At 42.6% G+C, this 22652-nt stretch overlaps 1 protein-coding gene across 1 annotated transcript; it reads left to right on the top strand.

The window, feature by feature from the left end:
- The first annotated feature begins 188 nt into the window (after nucleotides 1-188).
- Nucleotides 189-22297, top strand: LOC147033590 (uncharacterized). Its single transcript, XM_085857044.1, has 2 exons — nucleotides 189-599; nucleotides 20265-22297. The coding sequence occupies exons 1-2, from the start codon at nucleotides 221-223 to the stop codon at nucleotides 20879-20881; spliced, it is 996 nt and encodes a 331-aa protein (XP_085713170.1). The 5' UTR covers nucleotides 189-220; the 3' UTR covers nucleotides 20882-22297.
- Nucleotides 22298-22652: the final 355 nt, after the last annotated feature.

Below are 22652 nucleotides of genomic sequence, written 5' to 3'. Positions count from 1 at the left end.
ACCGGAAAAGGAAACGTTGAAATCGTTTTTAAATGTGCATCGTACGTTGAAGTACAAATAATGGAGGAAATGTGAATTCCGCGACGTAAAGTGTTTGGTCGTTGTCGGTGATGCTGTGTGTGAAAAATGTCGAAAGAAAAAGAATGACCAATCGGGACGGAGGAAACACGTGAGATTTATTGATTTGAATCGACGAGGGGCCACGTGTTGTCAACGGAAAATGGTCTCGAGGAGAGGAGATCGTGGTGGACCCGGTCTCGTCCCGGCCTGGATGGAGATCCAGGGTCTATCGGAGGAGTCTCTCCGAGCCGCCGTTACGGGTCTCGGGGTCGAGATCCTCGGAGCTCTCTGTGCCCGGGCTGAGCCCCCGACCGTGAGGGTTCGACTGTGTTCTTTGTCCGCACGAAGGTTCACGTACACCATGTACGTGGAGCTCTGTCGGTACATGGAGTCGTGCCGTGCGGGGAGAGGATCGGAACGGACCGTGGTGCCCGGACGTGGGAAGACCGCAGAGGGAGGACCTGGTGGGGTCGTGCGGATCAAGGTGAAGGAGGAGGAGGGTTCCCTTGGTCCTCCAGAGGGAAGGGACCCGGAGCACGGTGAGTGGTGTTAACATGGAAGGGGTCGTGATCTCAAGTTAATTTATTGTCCACGTGGTGCAACCGAGTCATGGAAAGTCAACTCCTTCAGTCATCAACTAATTTAGTTTAACATGAACACAGACAGGTACACTCAGGTGCTGAGGGCATCTGAGAAGGGGCCGAGGAAGGAATTTTGGAGGAGTTCCAGGTCGGAGTGGAGGAAACTTTGAAGCAACTTTGAAAACGGTGAATGTAAAGCTCTGGGTCCATTGAATATCGGAGAGAATCGAACGTTGTGGCAGAGTTGTTGTATTATTGTGGGCCGTGGTTCGGCGGTGATAAACGACCGCGAGGTGGAGCAGTGGAGTCGTCTCCCACCGAACACCCGGAATTTAGGTCGTGACTCTCGGACAACTCCGAAAGGTCACGGGTCACTTAGAGGACCGTGGTCGCCAATATTTTGACGGCGTGAGGTAGGGTCCACTTGTCTAATTCCAATTTACCTAAGTACTCACGCCGTCCAACGACCAGGGAAACCACACCTTCAGCCGACTTTGTCCGAATCGGGTCGCTATCACCGACTCGGATCCGGCGTAACCGAGCGGAAGTTTCCAAAGCCGCGCCGGACCAAATGAACAATTTACGGCACGAACAGCTTTACTATTTCTCAATACGCACCTTGCTAGGCCAATGGGAGAAAGCACAGAAAACGAGCTGGTACATTCAAAAATTGGTGTTTTATTTTACATTAATCGGGGGGGGGGGGGGAGACACAGAGCAGAGTTATCATGAATAAAGAAATGTAATGTACAATTAACAAGGCACTTAACGATTCTACTTACAGATGGGGCCCATGGACACACACACACACACCCAACATAAACTGGACCCCGTGGGTCTTTATTCGATAGAGCCGGGCCGGGATACCTGCCCGCCTCGTGCGGTCACACCGACTCCAAACCACCACGGTGGGACTCGAACCCACGACCCAAAATCCACGGCCCACGTCCCCGGCAGCTCGGCTGCCACTACCACGAGAATCCACTGCAAAGGGCCGCAGACGACGACTGAGACCAAGCCACCACGACTGCAGACGCTCAGCAGTCGCCACGATCACTGCTCTTTGGTCACCACCACCACCACGGTGAGCCACCGCAAAGGACCTCAGACCGCTCGAACCATGACCGCAGACCAAGCCAATCGCCACAATCACTGCTCTACTCTCTTGCGGCGGGAGGGGTTTCTTTCCTCACCACTCGCCTCCTAATTAGATGGTTCCATCGCGCGATCTGCTGGCTGTTCCTCATTGGACAGGCCCACGGTAGGCGGGGAAACTCCCACCTCTCTGGGGCAGAGTCGGATCTGAGGTGATGGAGGCCAAAAACACGTGGGCAATGGTGACCGGATTGAGTGAGGGTGGTGTCGTTGTAGTTTTTGTAGTTGTAGTTGTTGTAATATGGAAGAGGCAAAGCCATGAAGGGAACTCAGAATTATTCTTACATTTGCTTCTTAAATGTATCAAATTAAAGTCTTTTTGCTATGAAAAAATAAATATTACCTTAACATTACCTTCACAATAACAACTACACTGCCGAGAACAGGATCTCATCGAAAAAAATCAATATTACCTCAACATTATACCTCAATATTACCTTCACAACAACAACTACACTGCCAAGAACAGGATCTCATCTAAAAAAATTAATATTACCTTGACAACAACAACTACACCACTGAGAACAGGATCTCATCTGAAAAAAAAAAATCAACATTACCTTCACAATGACAACTACACCGCCAAGAACAGGATCTCATCTGAAAAAAATCAATATTACCTCAACATTATACCTCAACATTACCTTCACAACAACAACTGCACAGCCTAGAACAGGATCTCATCTAAAAAAATTAATATTACCTTGACAACAACAACTACACCACTGAGAACAGGATCTCATCTGAAAAAAAAAAAATCCTCAACATTACCTTCACAATGACAACTACACCGCCAAGAACAGGATCGCATCTGAAAAAAATCGATATTACCTCAACATTACCTTCACAACAACAACTACACAGCCTAGAACAGGATCTCATCTAAAAAAAATTAATTATTTCCTTCACAACAACAACTACACCGCTTAGAACAGGATCTCATCTGAAATTTTTTTTTCCTCAACATTACCTTCACAACGACAACGACACCACCAAGAACATGATCTCATCTAAAAAAATAAATACCAGAAGCGAACGTAGTATTCTTCTTGCATTCGCTTCTGACTTTACCTATAAACTTGTTCACAACTGTATACACAATTTCCGGTTAATTCGGCTTGGATTCGGGATCAGTGATCAAATAATGTAAATCATGATTAAAAATCATTTTTTGATGATGCGGGAGATATCTTTATTAAAATTAGTGGAGGAAATAGACACCATGTCTGATATTATTTGGGTCTTTCATGTCTCTGACGATGCCTTTATCTCCTGGCATGCATCATTCCCCATGACAAAAAAAAAAAAACCAGAAGCAAAAAAAAAAAAAACCAGAAGCAAAAAAAAAAAAAAAAAGGAAGCAAAAAAAAAAAAAAACGGAAGCAAAAAAAAAAAAAACGGAAGCAAAAGCGCAGGCAACGACACGGATTCCAAATTGCCATGGTATTGTGGTGTTGTTGTTGTTGTTGTTTCCTATTCTCTTATGTGCACGTGTTAAGTAATATTCACAAGATAGAAATAAAACCCAATCGTGTTTCTACACCGCACAGCGTTTAAAAACAACTGGAAGTAAAAGGGTCACAGCCAACGACACGGATTCCAAATCATCAGGGGTATTGTGTTGTTGTTGTCGTTGTTGTTGTTGTTTCCTATTCTCTCATGTGCACGCATTAAGTATGAAGCTCACTGCGTTCGCAATAAAAACCTAACTACAAAACAAGTAGTCATAGACTGGTACTAACGAAATCGTCAACTTGACCTCTGACCTTGTCTAATAAAAGCTGTCTCTTGAGAAGGTAGCGACGCAAACTAGAAGTTTCTACGATTATTCTGTTCCAAACCATCAAAAAATCGAATGTTTGACCTCACTGTGACCTTGACCTTTGACCAATTTTGACCAAAATCTAATGAGCACAAGCCATCACCCTCCTGAATCATGTGGTGTAATTTGACATTGGTAGCTTCTTCCGTTCTCGAGTTATCGTGCCTACAAACAAACAAACAAACAAACAAGCAGTCATAGACTGGTACTTACGAAATCGTCAACTTGACCTCTGACCTTGTCTAGTAAAAGCTGTCTCTTGAGAAGGTAGCGACACAAACCAGAAGTTTCTACGATGATTCTGTACCAAACCATCAAAAATCAAATGTTTTGGATGTTTGACCTCACTGTGACCTTGACCTTTGACCGATTTTGACCAAAATATAATCAGCACTAGCCACCACCCTCCTGAATCAGGTGGTGTAATTTGACATTGGAAGCTTCTTCCGTTCTCGAGTTATCATTTTTTGGATGTTTGACCTCACTGTGACCTTGACCTTTGACCGATTTGACCAAAATCTAATCAGCACTAGCCATCAGCCTCCTGAATCACATGGTGTAATTTGACATTGGTTGCTTCTTCCGTTCTCGAGTTATCTGTACCAAACCATCAAAAATCGAATATTTGACCTCACCGTGACCTTGACCTTTGACCGATTTTGACCAAAATCTAATCAGCACGAGCCATCACCATCCTGAATCACGTGGTGTAATTTGACATTGGTAGCTTCTTCCGTTCTCGAGTTATTGTGCCTACAAAAAAACAAACAAACAAATAGAAACCAAATTCATCAATATACTTACGAAATCTTTAGATTTCTTAAGTAACAACCAGTCATAGACTGGTACTTATGAAATCATCAACTTGACCTCTGACCTTGTCTAATAAAAGCTGTCTCTTGAGAAGGTAGCGACACAAACCAGAAGTTTCTACGATGATTCTGTACCAAACCATCAAAAATCGAATGTTTTGGATGTTTGACCTCACTGTGACCTTGACCTTTGACCGATTTTGACCAAAATCTAATCAGCGCTAGCCACCACCCTCCTGAATCACGTGGTGTAATTTGTCATTGGAAGCTTCTTCTGTTCTCGAGTTATCATTTTTTGGATGTTTGACCTCACTGTGACCTTGACCTTTGACCGATTTTGACCAAAATCTAATCAGCACTAGCCATCACCTCCTGAATCACGTGCTGTAATTTGACCTTGGTAGCTTCTTCCGTTCTCGAGTTATCTGTACCAAACCATCAAAAATCGAATATTTGACCTCACTCTGACCTTGACCTTTGACAGATTTTGACCAAAATCTAATCACCACGAGCCATCTCCCTCCTGAATCACGTGGTGTAATTTGACATTGGTAGCTTCTTCCGTTCTCGAGTTATCGTGCCTACAAACAAACAAACAAACAAACATACTAACAAACAAACAACCAGTCATAGACTGGTACTTATGAAATCGTCAACTTGACCTCTAACCTTGTCTGATAAAAGCTGTCTCTTGAGAAGGTAGCGACACAAACCAGAAGTTTCTACGATGATTCTGTACCAAACCATCAAAAATCGAATGCTTTGGATGTTTGACCTCATTGTGACCTTGACCTTTGACCAATTTTGACCAAAATCTAATCAGCGCTAGCCACCACCCTCCTGAATCACGTGGTGTAATTTGTCATTGGAAGCTTCTTCTGTTCTCGAGTTATCTGCACCAAACCATCAAAAATCGAATATTTGACCTCACTCTGACCTTGACCTTTGGCCGATTTTGACCAAAATCTAATCATCACGAGCCATCACCCTCCTGAATCACGTGGTGTAATTTGACATTGGTAGCTTCTTCCGTTCTCGAGTTATCTGTACCAAACCATCAAAAATCGAATATTTGACCTTGCTGTGACCTTGACCTTTGACCGATTTTGACCAAAATCTAATCGGCACTAGCCATCACCCTCCTGAATCACGAGGTGTAATTTGACATTGGTAGCTTCTTCTGTTCTCAAGTTATCGTGCCTACAAACAAACAAACAAACAAACAAGCAGTCATAGACTGGTACTTATGAAATCGTCAACTTGACCTCTGACCTTGTCTCATAAATGCTGTCTCTGGAGAAGGCAGCGACGCAAACCAGAAGTTTCTACGATGATTCTTTCCCAAACCATCAAAAATAGAATATTTTGGATGTGTGACCTTGACCTTTGACCGATTTTGATCAAAATCTAATCAGCACTATCCATCACTCTCCTGAATCACGTGCTGTAATTTGACCTTGGTAGCTTCTTCCGTTCTCGAGTTATTTGCACCAAACCATCAAAAATCGAATATTTGACCTCATTCTGACCTTGACCTTTGGCCGATTTTGACCAAAATCTAATCATCACGAGCCATCACCCTCCTGAATCACGTGGTGTAATTTGACATTGGTAGCTTCTTCCGTTCTCGAGTTATCTGTACCAAACCATCAATAATCGAATATTTGACCTTGCTGTGACCTTGACCTTTGACCGATTCTGACCAAAATCTAATCAGCACTAGCCATCACCCTCCTGAATCACGAGGTGAATTTTGACATTGGTAGCTTCTTCTGTTCTCAAGTTATTGTGCCTACAAACAAACAAACAAACAAACAAACATACAAACAAACAAACAAGCAGTCATAGACTGGTACTTATGAAATCGTCAACTTGACCTCTGACCTTGTCTCATAAATGCTGTCTCTGGAGAAGGCAGCGACGCAAACCAGAAGTTTCTACGATGATTCTTTCCCAAACCATCAAAAATCGAATATTTTGGATGTTTGACCTCACTGTGACCTTGACCTTTGACCGATTTTGATCAAAATCGAATCAGCACTACCCATCACCCTCCTGAATCACTTGGTGTAATTTGACCTTGGTAGCTTCTTCCATTCTCGAGTTATCGTGCCTACAAACAAACAAACAAACAGAAACGGAAGTCATCAATATACTAACGAAATCTATAGATTTCGTAAGTAACAACCAGTCATAGACTGGTCCTTACGAAATCGTCAACTTGACCTCTGACCTTGTCGAATAAAAGCTGTCTCTTGAGAAGGTAGCGACACAAACCAGAAGTTTCTACGATGATTGTGTACCAAACCATCAAAAATTGAATGTTTTGGATGTTTGACCTCACTGTGACCTTGACCTTTGACCGATTTTGATCAAAATCTAAGCAGCGCTAGCCACCACCCTCCTGAATCAGGTGGTGTAATTTGACATTGGAAGCTTCTTCTGTTCTTGAGTTATCATTTTTTGGATGTTTGACCTCACTGTGACCTTGACCTTTTACCGATTTTGACCAAAATCTAATCAGCACTAGCCAGCACTCTCCTGAATCACGTGGTGTAATTTGACATTGGTAGCTTCTTACGTTCTCGAGTTATCTGCACCAAACCATCAAAAGTCGAATATTTGACCTAACTGTGACCTTGACCTTTGACCGATTTTGACCAAAATCTAATCAGCACTAGCCATCACCCTCCTGAATCACTTGGTGTAATTTGACATTGGTAGCTTCTTCCGTTCTCGAGTTATCGTGCCTCCAAACAAACAAACAAGCAGTCATAGACTGGTACTTACGAAATCGTCAACTTGACCTCTGAACTTGTCGAATAAAAGCTGTCTCCCGAGAAAGTAGCGACGCAAACGAGAAGTTTCTCCGATGATTCTGTACCAAACGATCAAAAATCGAATGTTTTGGATATTTGACGTCACCTTGACCTTTGACCGATTTCGACCAAAATCTAATCAGCACTTGCCATCACCCTTCTAAATCACGTGGTGTAATTTGACATTGGTATCTTCTTCCGTTCTCGAGTTATCATTTTTTGGATGTTTGACCTCACTGTGACCTTGAGCTTTGAGCGATTTTGACCAAAATCTAATCGGCACTCGCCATCACCCTCATGAATCACTTGGTGTAATTTGACATTGGTAGCTTCTTCCGTTCTCGAGTTATCGTGCCTACAAACAAACATACGAACAAACAAACACCAGTCATAGGCTGGTACTTATGAAATTGTCAACTTGACCTCTGACCTTGTCTAATAAAAGCTGTCTCTTGAGAAGGTAGTGACACAAACCAGAAGTTTCTACGATGATTCTGTACCAAACCATCAAAAATCGAATGTTTTGGATGTTTGACCTCTGTGAGCTTGACCTTTGACCAATTTTGACCAATATCTAATCAGCGCTAGCCACCACCCTCCTGAATCACGTGGTGTAATTTGTCATTGGAAGCTTCTTCTGCTCTCGAGTTATCATTTTTTGGATGTTTGACCTCACTGTGACCTTGACCTTTGACCGATTTTGACCAAAATCTAATCACCACGAGCCATCACCCTCCTGAATCACGTGGTGTAATTTGACATTGGTAGCTTCTTCCGTTCTCGAGTTATCTGTACCAAACCATCAAAAATCTAATATTTGACCTCACTCTGACCTTGACCTTTGACCGATTTTGACCAAAATCTAATCACCACGAGCCATCACCCTCCTGAATCACGTGGTGTAATTTGACATTGGTAGCTTCTTCCGTTCTCAAGTTATCTGTACCAAACCATTAAAAATCGAATATTTGACCTTGCTGTGTCCTTGACCTTTGACCGATTTTGACCAAAATCTAATCAACACTAGCCATCACCCTCCTGAATCACGAGGTTTAATTTGACATTGGTAGCTTCTTCTGTTCTCAAGTTATCGTCCCTACAAACAAACAAACAAACAGCAGTCATAGACTGGTACTTATGAAATCGTCAACTTGACCTCTGACCTTGTCTCATAAATGCTTTCTCTGGAGAAGGCAGCGACGCAAACCATAAGTTTCTACGATGATTCTTTCCCAAACCATCAAAAATCGAATATTTTGGATGTTTGACCTCACTGTGACCTTGACCTTTGACCGATTTTGATCAAAATCTTATCAGCACTATCCATCACTCTCCTGAATCACGTGGTATAATTTGACATTGGTAGCTTCGTCCCTTCTCGAGTTATCTGTACCAAACCATCAAAGGTCGAATATTTGACCTCACTGTGATCTTGACCTTCGACCGATTTTGACCAAAATCGAATCAGCACTACCCATCACCCTCCTGAATCACTTGGTGTAATTTGACCTTTGTAGCTTCTTCCCTTCTCGAGTTATCGTGCCTACAAACAAACAAACAAACAGAAACGGAAGTCATCAATATACTTATGAAATCTATAGATTTCGTAAGTAACAACCAGTCATAGACTGGTACTTACGAAATCGTCAACTTGACCTCTGACCTTGTCTAATAAAAGCTGTCTCTTGAGAAGGTAGCGACACAAACCAGAAGTTTCTACGATGATTGTGTATCAAACCATCAAAAATTGAATGTTTTGGATGTTTGACCTCACTGTGACCTTGACCTTTGACCGATTTTGATCAAAATCTAATCAGCGCTAGCCACCACCCTCCTGAATCACGTGGTGTAATTTGACATTGGAAGCTTCTTCTGTTCTTGAGTTATCATTTTTTGGATGTGTGACCTCACTGTGACCTTGACCTTTGACCGATTTTGACCAAAATCTAATCAGCACGAGCCATCACGCTCCTGAATCACGTGGTGTACTTTGACATTGGTAGCTTCTTCTGTTCTCGAGTTATCTGTACCAAACCATCAAAAATCGAATATTTGACCTCACTGTGACCTTGACCTTTGACCGATTTTGACCAAAATCTAATCACCACTAGCCATCACCCTCCTGAATCATGTAGTGTAATTTGACATTGGTAGCTTCTTCCGTTCTCGAGTTATCTGTACCAAACCATCAAAAATCGAATATTTGAGCTTGCTGTGACCTTGACCTTTGACCGATTTTGACCAAAATCTAATCAGCACTAGCCATCACCCTCCTGAATCACTTGGTGTAATTTGACATTGGTAGCTTCTTCCGTTCTCGAGTTATCGTGCCTCCAAACAAACAAACAAGCAGTCATAGACTGGTACTTACGAAATCGTCAACTTGACCTCTGAACTTGTCGAATAAAAGCTGTCTCCCGAGAAAGTAGCGACGCAAACGAGAAGTTTCTCCGATGATTCTGTACCAAACGATCAAAAATCGAATGTTTTGGATATTTGACGTCACCTTGACCTTTGACCGATTTCGACCAAAATCTAATCAGCACTTGCCATCACCCTTCTAAATCACGTGGTGTAATTTGACATTGGTATCTTCTTCCGTTCTCGAGTTATCATTTTTTGGATGTTTGACCTCACTGTGACCTTGAGCTTTGAGCGATTTTGACCAAAATCTAATCGGCACTCGCCATCACCCTCATGAATCACTTGGTGTAATTTGACATTGGTAGCTTCTTCCGTTCTCGAGTTATCGTGCCTACAAACAAACAAATAAACAAGCAGTCATAGACTGGTACTTACGAAATCGTCAACTTGACCTCTGACCTTGTCTAATAAAAGCTGTCTCTCGAGAAGGTAGCGACGCAAACCAGAATTTTCTACGATGATTCTGTACCAAACCATCAAAAATCGAATGTTTTGGATGTTTGACCTCACTGTGACCTTGACCTTTGACCGATTTTGACCAAAATCTAATCAGCACTAGCCATCACTCTCCTGAATCACGTGGTGTAATTTGACATTGGAAGCTTCTTCCGTTCTCGAGTTATCTGTACCAAACCATCAAAAATCGAATATTTGACCTCACCATGACCTTGACCTTTGACCGATTTTGACCAAAATCTAATCAGCACTAGCCATCACCCTCCTGAATCACGTGGTGTAATTTGACATTGGTAGCTTCTTCCGTTCTCGAGTTAACGTGCCTAACAAACAAACAAACAGAAACGGAAGGCATCAATATACTTACGAAATCTTTAGATTTCGTAGTAACAACCAGTCATAGACTGGTACTTACGAAATCGTCAACTTGACCTCTGACCTTGTCTAATAAAAGCTGTCTCTTGAGAAGGTAGCGACACAAACCAGAAGTTTCTACGATGATTGTGTATCAAACCATCAAAAATTGAATGTTTTGGATGTTTGACCTCACTGTGACCTTGACCTTTGACCGATTTTGATCAAAATCTAATCAGCGCTAGCCACCACCCTCCTGAATCACGTGGTGTAATTTGACATTGGAAGCTTCTTCTGTTCTTGAGTTATCATTTTTTGGATGTGTGACCTCACTGTGACCTTGACCTTTGACCGATTTTGACCAAAATCTAATCAGCACGAGCCATCACGCTCCTGAATCACGTGGTGTACTTTGACATTGGTAGCTTCTTCTGTTCTCGAGTTATCTGTACCAAACCATCAAAAATCGAATATTTGACCTCACTGTGACCTTGACCTTTGACCGATTTTGACCAAAATCTAATCACCACTAGCCATCACCCTCCTGAATCATGTAGTGTAATTTGACATTGGTAGCTTCTTCCGTTCTCGAGTTATCTGTACCAAACCATCAAAAATCGAATATTTGACCTTGCTGTGACCTTGACCTTTGACCGATTTTGACCAAAATCTAATCAGCACTAGCTATCACCATCCTGAATCACGTGGTGTAATTTGACATTGGAAGCTTCTTCCGTTCTCGAGTTATCGTGCCTACAAACAAACAAAAAACATACTAACAAACAAACAAACAAGCAGTCATAGACTGGTACTTACGAAATCGTCAACTTGACCTCTGACCTTGTCTCATCAATGCTGTCTCTGGAGAAGGTAGCGATGCAAACCAGAAGTTTCTACGATGATTCTTTACCAAACCATCAAAAATCGAATATTTTGGATGTTTGACCTCACTGTGACCTTGACCTTTTACCGATTTTGACCAAAATCTAATCAGCACTAGCCAGCACTCTCCTGAATCACGTGGTGTAATTTGACATTGGTAGCTTCTTCCGTTCTCGAGTTATCTGCACCAAACCATCAAAAGTCGAATATTTGACCTAACTGTGACCGTGACCTTTGACCGATTTTGACCAAAATCTAATCAGCACTAGCCATCACCCTCCTGAATCACTTGGTGTAATTTGACATTGGTAGCTTCTTCCGTTCTCGAGTTATCGTGCCTCCAAACAAACAAACAAGCAGTCATAGACTGGTACTTACGAAATCGTCAACTTGACCTCTGACCTTGTCGAATAAAAGCTGTCTCTCGAGAAGGTAGCGACGCAAACGAGAAGTTTCTCCGATGATTCTGTACCAAACCATCAAAAATCGAATGTTTTGGATATTTGACGTCACCGTGACCTTGACCTTTGACCGATTTTGATCAAAATCTAATCAGTGCTTGCCACCACCCTCCTGAATCACGTGGTGTAATTTGACATTGGTAGCTTCTTCCCTTCTCGAGTTATCATTTTTTTGGATGTTTGACCTCACTGTGACCTTGACCTTTGACCGATTTTGACCAAAATATAATCAGCACGAGCCATCACCCTCTTGAATCACGTGGTGTAATTTGACATTGGTAGCTTCTTCTGTTCTCGAGTTATCGTGCCGACAAACAAACAAACAAACAAACAAGCAGTCATAGACTGGTACTTATGAAATCGTCAACTTGACCTCTGACATTGTCTCATAAATTCTGTCTCTGGAGAAGGTAGCGACGCAAACCAGAAGTTTCTACGATGATTCTCTACCAAACCATCAAAAATCGAATATTTTGGATGTTTGACCTCACTGTGACCTTGACCTTTGACCGATTTTGATCAAAATCTAATCCGCACTTTCCATCACTCTCCTGAATCACGTGGTATAATTTGACATTGGCAGCTTCTTCCCTTCTCGAGTTATCTGTACCAAACCATCAAAAATCGAATATTTGACCTCACTGTGACCTTGACCTTTGACCGATTTCAACCAAAATCTAATCAGCACTTGCCATCACCCTTCTGAATCACGTGGTGTAATTTGACATTGGTATCTTCTTCCATTCTCGAGTTATTGTGCCTACAAACAAACAGAAACGGAAGTCATCAATATACTTCCGAAATCTTTAGATTTCGTAAGTAACAAACAAACAAGCAGTCAGAGACTGGTACTTACGAAATCGTCAATTTGACCTCTGACCTTGTCTTATAAAAGCTGTCTCTTGAGAAGGTAGCGACGCAAACCAGAAGTTTCTAAGATGATTCTGTACCAAACCATCAAAAATCGAATGTTTTGGATGTTTGACCTCACTGTGACCTTGACCTTTGACCGATTTTGACCAAAATCTAATCAGCACGAGCCATCACCCTCCTGAATCATGTGGTGTAATTTGACATTGGTAGTTTCTTCCGTTCTCGAGTTATCGTGCCTACAAACAAACAAACAAACAAACAAACAAACAAACAAACAGAAACGGAAGTCATCAATATACTTACGAAATCTTTAGATTTCCGAAGTAATAACTTGAAGCACATACACGAAATTCCCATTAGACAGAAGGAGGGATTCTAACTATAAACACATACTTATCGAAATAACTAAGCTACGGGGCCCGCCATCTCTTTGTGTGTAAATGGATTCCCAATCCGTAACAATATCGCCAAGGTGTAGTGCAGGACAGTTTGCTTGAACAAGCCTGCGGCGTGGAGACAGCCGATCGATCTCCCAGGAATGATCCAGAGATCCCCCACATCCAGGATGGTGTACCGTACCCCCACCTTCATGAAGTCAGGGCAGCATCAGAGTTGGAGAGAGATGAGAGACAGAGACGAGGTCCATGGGGACCGATCGGCACTCTGACCGTGACCACGCTGCCCTGACGAATCGGGACAGCAGGGAAGGATTTGGCCACCGACTTGCGTTGGAGGGGAAGAGGCGTCCCTCATAGTTGCCGTGTCCGAGTAGTTGAGTGTGGTGTTGTTCGCGTATATCTTTATCAGCTCATCGGAGGATTGGAGAGTACCAAAGGTAACACCACGATTAAAGAAAGGATTGAGAGAGAGGAATCCTAGAACTCTCGACAAGTCACTTTAATTGACCTCCGCCATCGAAGATGGACAGAGGTTACTGTTTTCACCTCTGTCTGTTTGTTTGTTTGTGAACAGTATTACGGAAAAACTCAACGGATTTCGACGAAACTTGGTGGGGGGATTAGGTATGGTCCAAGGATCATGCCATTAGATTTTGGACTTGGTCCAAAGTCCAATATGGCCGCTATAGCGGCCATTTTGATAAAAATATTTGAATTTTTGTTTTTGCATTTCTACATGTTTTAAGTGATTTCCAACCCCCCCCAAAAAAAAACAAACTGTTAGAGAAAAAAAACCAGAAATTTTTGCAATTTTTTTTCAACAAAATTTCGATTTTTTTTTTTTTTTTTTTTTTTTTTTGCATTTCTACATGTTATAAGTGATTTCCAACAAAAAAAACATGCCAAAATTATAATTGCGGCCCATTTTGGAACTTCAGGTGGATATACCCACGTAAAATCAATTTCTGTCTCAAGGAATCTCGTTATGACGAATGAATTGAGTTTGTAAAAGGGAAAGTTGCAAACTATAACTCTGTGAGCACTGTTGACGTCAAATTGAATGAATAGGATATCAGGTTCACTTGAGTGACCTAGCAGTATTGGCGGCGGAGGTTTTGCACTCTACCGAGTGCTCCCCCTCTAGTTTTATTGTGTGGAAGACGATGAATGTGTGAAAATGCATGAGGAGACCATTTGGCCCATGAAATCTGCACTACATCTCCACCACTTTTACACCAATCTGACAGTTTATCAACTTAACTTCACTCAGGGTGGGGATGGAGGAATGGGGATGAAAACAGTGGGGCAAGCGCAGACATCACCATGGTGTTTTGCAAACATGTATATCCAGTATAATACTCGAGGGGTATGCTTACACATTGTGAGCAATAACGAACCATGTGTGCTTCCCCATTGTCTCTGGTCGCTCATCTGCATTTATTTATTTACTCCCCCCCGCCCCCCTTTATGGATGTTTTCTAACGATTCTGTGATTGTTTTTTATTTTATTTTTTTAATGCCTTGAACAAACCTTGGTGCATTATGGGTGATTGAGGTTGTGGTCAGGTTTCATATAAATTGTGTGTGTGGTTTCTAAGAAGAAAGGAAACACCTATTTTGGGGGGGTCAACCCCCCCACCTGTAAACCCCCTCAATGAGCGCAGATTGTGATGCGGTTGATACACTTTAGTACATCACGAGTGATGAAGGTTGTGGTAAAGTTTTATCAAAATTGTGTGTGTAGTTTCAAGCGATAATAACTGAAATTTTACAGACTCACTCACTCGTCACTGCTCGATCACATGAGTTCACCGGACTAAAGTCGAGGTGAGCTAAAAGTTGTACCAGTGGAAAGCTAATAAATCGAGTTACTTGAAACAAAAATTTGTGTTCGTTTAATCAAAAAGACACCCGTTTCAAAAAAGTTTGAATCCCGACTCAGCTATTAACTGTCATCTTCATGGGCAGGGTGATTCATGAATGTGTGTGCCGTCCCTCGGATGGACGTTAAGCTGGGCGTTCTGTCTGCTGGCATTAGTTGGTGGATGTGAAGGATCTCACGGTGTCGTTTGCGAAGAGTAGGTGAGCTATCACCAGCACCATGGCCCAAAAATTCCAAAATTCCTGCCATGACCTCGAAGAAGCGTGCGTAATAGAAGCTGTGCATAATGTCCATAAGTACAACATATTTTTAAAAATCCGATTTGATTTGGTCAATTTTGACGGAAGAGATAGGTTTTTACGGTAGGGCTTCCTCAAAAGCTTCCACTAACTCAATTGTACCTATCGTGGCATTGTTCAATAATTCCCACGAACCATCGTCGTCCCCCGGCTAGTTTCTTATTATTTTGTTTCCAGGATTGAGGAGGAATAAATGGGGCATCAAGCTTTAATGTAGAGCTTTCACCAATAGCATTTCTAATTCGACCACACCAGGAACCCATGAGAAGGACATGAGTGGAGCAGACATAAGGAAATCTATAATAATAAATGTCAGTGTGTGTCATTTAGTTAGTTAGTCGATCTCCTCCATAAATCCAAAACCATGAAACCTAGCAGCCCCAAACTTTTCATGCAGAGTAAGTGATCTCCAACGTAGTGCATGAATGAAAACTGGGTATTTGGGTTCATTAAAAAAAACCCTTTTGAGGCTAATTTATGGTCTTGTTTAATTATCCTTTAACAAGACGTTATCCTTGTTCAGCTCACTTTCCCTCGCAGGGGGTCTTGATTTTCTTCGTGAAAGACTCAGTATCTTGCAACTGTCATAACTCTCCTCTTCTTTATTCTGAAACTCTGGCCCTTGGTCCTGTCACTGTCCATTCTGCTGAAAAACTCTTCCGCACTTACTTTGTGTACTCCTTTCATTGCCTTAAACATCTCCTTCAAATCGCCTCCTTTGTAATGTAAAAAGGCTCGTCGCCTTCTGGCACTCCTCCTAGTATGGTCTCGCGAGACCCGGAATCGATGTGGTTGCTCTGTGGAGCTCTATCTATGGCAACTGCATCGTTTCTCAGATGTTGTGAACAAAACTGTCCACAATATTTCCAGATGAAGCCTCAAATTCCTATATTGTGCTTACTTGGTCTGATTCTGCAACTCGACTGGACAGCATCAGCTTACGTCTCCAAAGTACACACTCTGCTGCTCATGCACTTTCTCTCGCCCCACGCACTAATTCTGACCAAAAATACCATCAACTGAACACGCTACTATGATGGCCCACTGCGATTATTGTCTTTATACCCATGTGATCCATGCATTCTATGATGTCACATAGATTGCCATTATCCGTAGCTTTTATGAGTGTACTTCTGATTTCACCGGAGGGGACTAAAAGTTTGCTCTCCATTTGTCCGTCCGTCCGTCCGTCCCACCTGTGGTTTTTCAGACTTTTTCCGCCATACCCTTAAAACCTATTCAACTAAAACTTGGTGCATAGCTTTATTATGATAAGTTACAAAACAAGTTCGAGTTTCAGAAAGTTTCGTCAATTATTCAGTTTTGCCCTTTTTTGGATTCAGAAGATGTCACGTCGGTTGGGACATGTATTGTGCAGCAATTCTCACTCTCGTTGATCATTGATCAATTATTGGGATATTAACCACTTTGGTGCACATTAAGGTTAAATTGCATAAATGAAGGTGAACATGAAAAGAAGAATTCAAACTATATTTCCCATGGTGAGTCGATCATATGTATGAAGTTTCGGATTGATCCGTTAAACGGTTCTGGAGAAGAAGATTTGATTATGTTTTTATTTATGGCCGCAAAACCACATGACCAATGACATCATAAATTTAATTTGGGTCGCATATCAGATATATATTGTTGTGGATTTCACAATTGGATCCGAGTAATGCACACAGCATCCAGGTCCTCAGACAGTTATTTCCATAAATGCATGTTCAGAATAGACCCATCCCCTTGTCTGGTGGGATTCTAACTCTTTGATACGTTGAAGAAGGGTAGAGAACAAGTTCCATTTCTTTCTCATGGGATAACTTTTTCCTCTTTACAACATGTTCATGACGTATGATTTTATGTCGGTTTTAATTTCTGCATGAGCGATATTCACCGTTTGTGCACGCGACAGATCGATAGCCGTTAACCCAACGGAGACTCATTCTATTCCCCTTTCATCAAGATGCATTGGCTTGGAAATACACTTATTTATACATTATATTTTGGTTATCATTTCCACATTGGACTTACAGGTAATTTGAGACATTAATCACATCGCGGGCTTTTCCTGAACAGTTCATTCTGACAGTTAAACATGGTTGTGGTCTTGGATCATTTACCTCAGGCACCCACCTTTTCCCATCAGCGATCGACACCCCCTTCAGCAGCTCTATGTACGCGAACTGGCTCTTGTTTGTGTCGGGCTGAACAAAGAGGTGATAATTGCCCGTTGACATTTTATGGGCACTTAATGTTGTTGCTCGGTTGTTCCGGCAAATGGCTGCTTTCTGGCATTCGTCCAGCGCGATCCTGATGGGGGTCGGTGCGAGATCCTGATGGGGGTCGGTGCGAGATCCTCATGGGGGTCGGTGGGAGATCCTCATGGGAGTCGGTGGGAGATCCTCATGGGAGTCGGTGGGAGATCCTGATGGGGGTCGGTGCGAGATCCTGATGGGGGTCGGTGCGAGATCCTGATGGGGGTCGGTGCGAGATCCTGATGGGGGTCGGTGCGAGATCCTGATGGGGGTCGGTGCGAGATCCTGATGGGGGTCGGTGCGAGATCCTCATGGGGGTCGGTGGGAGATCCTCATGGGAGTCGGTGGGAGATCCTCATGGGAGTCGGTGGGAGATCCTCATGGGACTTGGTGGGAGATCCTCATGGTAGTTGGTGGGAGATCCTGCTTATGGTTGGTGACAGTTGGACTGTTCTTGCTGGTTCTGCTCGGTACCTGGCTCTTGGCGTTCCTGGTTCCTGGGGGTGATGACATGACATTGATTGGTGTTTGAGCCTGTTTTGCTGGTGGGTACATGGCAAGGCAGGGCACTGGCAGCGGAAATGAGCCAAGCTGTGGAGAGCTCGTTTGGAGAGGTAGACCAAGGCACGCTCATACATTTTGGTATATTTTAGTAGATGCGCGATGACTTCTTCCTTCAAAAGCCGAGACCAGATTTCTTTCCCCCCTGAATGATTAGCTGGGTACCCACGTCTCATGTTTAATTGTTAAGTAAGACATAGTGAGAAGCATCTGCTCTTTGTCCATTTTTCTATAAATGCTTGTTGAATTCTTTATTTGTTTGAGATTATTTTATTGATTGAACATTTCATTGATTTGAATTAATCCATTTAATCGACAAGGAAATAAGTCCTTCGGTTTATTTATTTTTCTTAATAATAAATTCCTTGTTGACGTTTCAACCTGTCCGTGATTGTTATTTCCTTCCATTGATCCAGCATTGGCCGAACCTAGATAGACTGGGAGATTATAATTCCCAAATGAATTAACCTGTCATAGTCAACATGCACCAGCGGTAAATGCTCGGCCGCATTACTTAAGATATAATCAAGATAAGATTGGTGCATCACCGATGGCGCATTCCCTGGTCATGAGGCCACGTGACTTCTAGTGAAATGGCAAATGAGACGGTGGACTTTGGAACTTGTGGTTAACTGATTGGCGTTCATGGTTGGTAAGCAGCCCACCACACCAAAAAGTTATTTGTGAGCGGTGGTCCCAGGTCCGGTCCTTCCGAAAAGAAACGAGGATGAACACCCTCCTAAAACATTCGGTACTCGTGGCCGTAACAATATGAAGTTTCAGATATTTTGGATTCTGCTTTCAATTCAACCAGAAAAAGATGTCCAAATTATTTCTTTTAATCCAATATGGCTGCCATACCATGTGACCTGTGACATCAGAGTTGTCAAAAAAATATTTTCTATGGGGAGTCCCTCCGATGTTTCAAGGTTTCGCATCAATCGGGCAAGCGGTTGCAGGGAAAAAATTTTAAACGAAAATATATACACTTGGACACACACACACACACACACACACACACACACACACACACACACACACACACACACACACACACACACACACACACACACACACTTGTACAGGATCGGCTATTCCTGAAATGTAATATAATTTAAAGGATTGCTGTAAATGATGTTAACCTCAAAACATAGTTCCCTTACGTTAAGTAAGAATCTTAACTTGTAAGAAAATGAATGGTTTTCCCACTGCATGGATCATCAGCTCGGCACCGTTCTTTCTTGAGGTTAAAAAAACAAACGATTTGTATGCATTGTTGAGACTCATATGAGAGCTAACACACGGAACGTATAACAAAGGAAGCAGGAGACAAGAGGGGTGGGAGAGGGAAGCACAAAACCGTGGGGAGGACATTACAGGGACTTTCAGGAAGGAAAGCAGGGAATTTGAACGAGGTGGGTATGGGATGGATTAACAAGCATAGAAAAGATAGTGGTTTTGGATGGGGGAAGATGGTGGTGAACAGCTGTTTTGAATACTTGGAGGGAAGAGTGGGACTGAAGAGAATGTGGGAGTTTGTTCCAGAGGTGGGGAAAAAGCGGAATGAAAGAGTGAAGGAGAGTAGTGATTCTTGATTTTGGTAGTTTCACCAGAAGGGGGTTGCTGGAGGACCTTGAGCGCCCTGCGGAAATTTTGGAGGTTCAGAGCGGGAGTGGGGGGGGGCGAGGCCAGAAAGGAGGCAGTGGAAGACAAACAGACCACTGACCAACCTGCAGTGAGTGAGAGGCCCAAAGACTCGGCCTCATCGTGGGAGATACCAGTGATCCTAAATGCCTTGGTTTCCACAGGGTGAAGCCGAGAAAGGTGAGAGGCGGGAGCACCAGCCCAGAGGGGAGAGCATTACTCCATCAGGCAGCAGACAGACGCTTTGTATGTGGTCAGGAGCTCAGGTGTGCCAAGGAAGGACTTTGCACGATGGAGGATGCCCAGTTAGTAACTGGCTTTGGAGGCCAGCTTGGAAATGTGGCTTTCCCAGGAAAGATCATGGCAAATCTACTCCGCATTATCAATCAGTTTAACTGCAGAGCAGGTTTAGATTTATTGATAATTTTGGCCAAGCTTGTGTGATACACAAATGACACATTCTCTAACTGTTTACAATAGAGTTTTTAATGTACTTTTTTCTCTCTCTTTTCTATCTTGTCAGCGATACGTGGCAATCAGATCAGGAACTTCACCTGCAGCTTGTGCTCTCAGAGCTTCACCACTGAGGCTGCTTTGAAGACCCACACGGAGAAGCACCGACCAGATTCCAGGGGAAAAGAATACAAGTGCACTGAATATCCTTTTCATGTGCATAATGAAAACCATTTGGTTCAACACGCTGAAATCCCTACAAAGATGTCATATGCCTGCACTGTTTGTTGCAAAGAATTTGATCATTCGTCACACCGCAATAGACACATGTTGATTCACAACGGGGATCGACCGTACACGTGTTATCTTTGTGGGAAGACATTCAATCAGTTATCACACCAACAGATCCACATGCGAAGTCACACGGGAGAGCGTCCGTACAGATGTAAAGTTTGTCCCAAAACATTCTCTAATCGATCGGGTTTAATAAGGCACTTGCGCCTTCATACAGGAGAGAAACCCTATACCTGCACTGTTTGCGGCAAGGACTTCAGTCAGTCATCAAACCAACAGATACACATGACGATCCATACGGGAAAGTTTCCATACGCCTGTAGTGAATGTGGGAAGGAATTTAGTCATCCAAGTAACTTTCGGAGACACAAGCTTTTACACTCGTCAGACTGACCATACAATTGCGAAATCTGTGCTAAATTGTTCTCATGTCGAGAACAATTTACCACATCGGTTTTACGAAGTCGCATGTGTTCACACGAGGCTCGTTGCAGTGGCAAAGAAGAGATCTGCTTAACTGCAATGAAGAACGAGTCATAACACTCTCTCCGCCATAAACACCGAACACATGGAATTAATAATGTAATTGTTGAAGGAGACACTTTTTCCAAATCCTCGATCTTTTCTACCCCCGTTAATCCACCCCAAGCCCACCTCCTTCAAATTCCCTGCTTTCCTTCCTGAAAGTCCCTGTAATGTCCATCTTATGTTCCCCGCTCCATCCCCCTCCCTTTCACAGATCTCCTAATGTCTCTGTTCTCCACTGTACTATCCTTCCCACTCCCATTCCTCTTGTCTCATGCCCCCCTTGCTGTGCGTTGTGTGTTGGCTGTCATATGAGCATCGACAAGGTGTACAAAAAAAAAAGAAAATAAAATAAAAAGGACTTCTTTTTTCGGCATTCATTCCAAGTGCGTTTTTGGCACGAGGGATCTGCAGAACACATGATTGCAAGTTTCCATGTAGCATAACAGCAATGATCGTTCCTCACGCAATAATCGTTCAGCACGTGCAACTCGTGCACCCGAATGTTTTTAGAGGTAACACTAGGCATTCTGAGACACCAGCGTGTGAATCGTCCAAAAATGTTTTTTTTTTAAACGCACTGATTACATTCTTTGACAAAACATTACAATACCACATCCGTCAAAAAAATAAGAGGAATCAAATCATTGGACACCTTCAAGCAGAGTCTTTCAACGGGGATGATACCCGGAACTGAGATCGTTACTTCCACAGTGGATCCAAATGTGAAAACATTCGGCGTAACGCAGCATTACGCGATTAGGTCACAATGAAATGGACGTGTAATTATTCAGCTTTCATCTCTGTCAGAAGATTGCACCTCATCTGTGTTCCGCGATGTCACAAATAAATCACATCAACAACAATCTCATGTTTTATTTTATTTTTATGGCATAGTGTATTTTAGAGCATTTTCTCTATCTCCTCTCTTTTTGTGACCAAAACCTTGGACAAGTTTTTGTCATGCACTTTTGTCTTTGTTGGTTGTGTGTGCGATCATGTCACGTGTTCTGAACATGATTGAGTGGTTGTTTTTGGGGGGGTTTTTTGCCAATTAAATTTATTTCTCCCTTTGGTAAAAGTGTCATGCAGATACACCACCACTGCATGATATCAGAAAGCCATGAAGTGAAATGTGTTGAATGTTATTCTCTGTTAAGCAAATCGCAATGGTTACATGACCAAAACCTTGGACGTGGGATGATTGTGCTGTTGTTTTTTCAAATGGTTCACAGTAAAACTTCTTCCAATGTGGTTTCCAATATACACGCTGAATTAAACACAAAACTCCCAAACGCAAGGGTGTGTTTTCCCAAAAATTTATATTATTCTTATTCCTTGTTTCTGTACTGTATCGCGATCGCAGTTACAATTTACCTTCTGGATTAATTGCGACAAAAATGGCCTGTGTTTTCCCAAAGATTTTATTCTTTTTCCTTATTCCTTATTACTTTACTTAATTACGATTTCATTTATATACACGCGCGGCATGAGCTGCCACCTGTCGCCATCTCCGAACCTGCCACCATTAAGTGAACTTAAGTCGACCATTATTGCTCCCAAAAGACCCAATTTGAACCAACCAGACAAGAAGAGGAGGAAAACAATGACCATGAAAGTCAAACTTGATATCCTGAAT

Source organism: Eptatretus burgeri, chromosome 2, assembly GCF_056783735.1.
Source record: "Eptatretus burgeri isolate ZD-2024b chromosome 2, Ebu_testis_v1, whole genome shotgun sequence".
Lineage (NCBI taxonomy): Eukaryota > Metazoa > Chordata > Myxini > Myxiniformes > Myxinidae > Eptatretus > Eptatretus burgeri.
Note: the sequence above shows the minus strand (reverse complement) of the source record. Positions and strands in the feature narration are given on the sequence as shown.